At 38.0% G+C, this 1,535-nt stretch overlaps 1 protein-coding gene across 1 annotated transcript; it reads right to left on the bottom strand.

Moving 5' to 3' along the window:
• Positions 1–42: 42 nt before the first annotated feature.
• Positions 43–447, bottom strand: LOC108675667 (soluble scavenger receptor cysteine-rich domain-containing protein SSC5D-like; the record flags this gene model as incomplete). The annotated part of the gene is made up of 1 exon (XM_018163694.1): positions 43–447. A coding segment is annotated over exon 1 (405 nt), but the record flags the coding sequence as incomplete, so codon positions are not given.
• Positions 448–1,535: the final 1,088 nt, after the last annotated feature.

Here is a 1,535-nt window from a genome sequence, read left to right as displayed (position 1 = left end):
TGTGAGGGTCTCATGTGAGGGTCTCGTGTGAGGATCTCTTGCGAGGGTCTCGTGTAAGGGTCTCGTGTGAGGGTCTCGTGTGAGGGTCTCGTGTGAGGGTCTCGTGTAAGGGTCTCGTGTGAGAGTCTCTTGTGAGGGTCTCGTGTGAGGGTCTCGTGTAAGGGTCTCGTGTAAGGGTCTCGTGTGAGGGTCTCTTGTGAGGGTCTCGTGTAAGGGTCTCGTGTAAGGGTCTGGTGTGAGGGTCTGGTGTGAGGGTCTGGTGTGAGGGTCTCGTGTGAGAGTCTCATGTGAGGGTCTCGTGTGAGGTCTCATGTGAGGGTCTCGTGTGAGGGTCTCGTGTGAGGCCTCTTGTGAAGGTCTCGTGAGAGGGTCTCGTGTGAGGTCTCTTGTGAGGGTCTTGAGTGAGGGTCTGAGGCTTGGACATAATGTACAGTCAGTCATGGACATAACGTACAGCCAGTCTTCCGCAATATTGATGTTTCAAAAATCAGGAATCATTGACAATCGACATAATAATAATAATATAAATAAATAGTAGCGGTTTCAGCGTTTATTAGGCCGTAGGCCTGTCGCCGATTCTTAACATCGCAGAACATTCACAGCATTTTGCGGTCTCGTTTATGCATTTATGCACATAATTATGCATTTAAAATGTTTATGTGACCGATTAATTAACAACGAATTTAAAATCAGAAAAATGCTACGGAATCTGGGTGCATTTTCGTGTCTTCTTACTCGTTTCTTTACATCATTTTTTTATAATTATATTGATTCAGTACAAAAGTGTCTTCTTTAATTATTTTATGCGACTGTTTTAGCAATAAATGTTTTTCTCCAGTACAATTAACAAACCAATTTAAAACGCATGCCGATACATCGCCTTCTGTACTGATTTTTATTTTAATAATAAGTTATTCAAGATAATGTTTAGTAATTATATTCTAATCTAACTATTTATTAAGATCAAAACTAAAATCTTTAGTTAGGACTTATGCCTGAGCTGGCGATGTCCATTTCTTCTCAATAGTTGATTTTTTTAACCGAACTTCTAATACTTCAATTGTGTGTAAAAAGTAGTGTATTTAGAAGATCTTGTTCAGCTGTGTATAATCATTTGAAAAGATCAGGAATTAATTGGTACATAAAAAAATTCAGAATATTTTGCTAATCGATCACAGAGCGGCCACTTTTCCCGCAATTATCTACTAAATATGTAGTCATTTCTTATTTAGATTATAATTTTGAAATGGAGTCATATGTAATAAAATTTAGATTTTAGTAGAACGAACAAAAAACGTTAGGGCAACATGGGGCAGCGCCCCTGCCCCCCTTTTTTAAACTAAATTTTTGATGAAGTTCCAATTGATACGATGTGGTTCTTTGTTTCGTTTAAAGGTACAACTAATGAGGAATGTATGATGTGAATTAGACGCCTATACAGTTATTCAATTTTTAATGAAACACTATTTTTGTAATTCAAAAAGCTAGTCATAGTTTGAAAAGGTCATTGAGACAAATCTAATGATGTATAACAC

Source organism: Hyalella azteca, unplaced genomic scaffold (genome assembly GCF_000764305.2).
Source record: "Hyalella azteca isolate HAZT.00-mixed unplaced genomic scaffold, Hazt_2.0.2 contig15410, whole genome shotgun sequence".
NCBI classification, from domain to species: Eukaryota; Metazoa; Arthropoda; class Malacostraca; order Amphipoda; family Hyalellidae; genus Hyalella; species Hyalella azteca.
The sequence above is the reverse complement of the archived record's forward strand: the minus strand, read 5'-3'. Positions and strand labels throughout refer to the sequence as shown.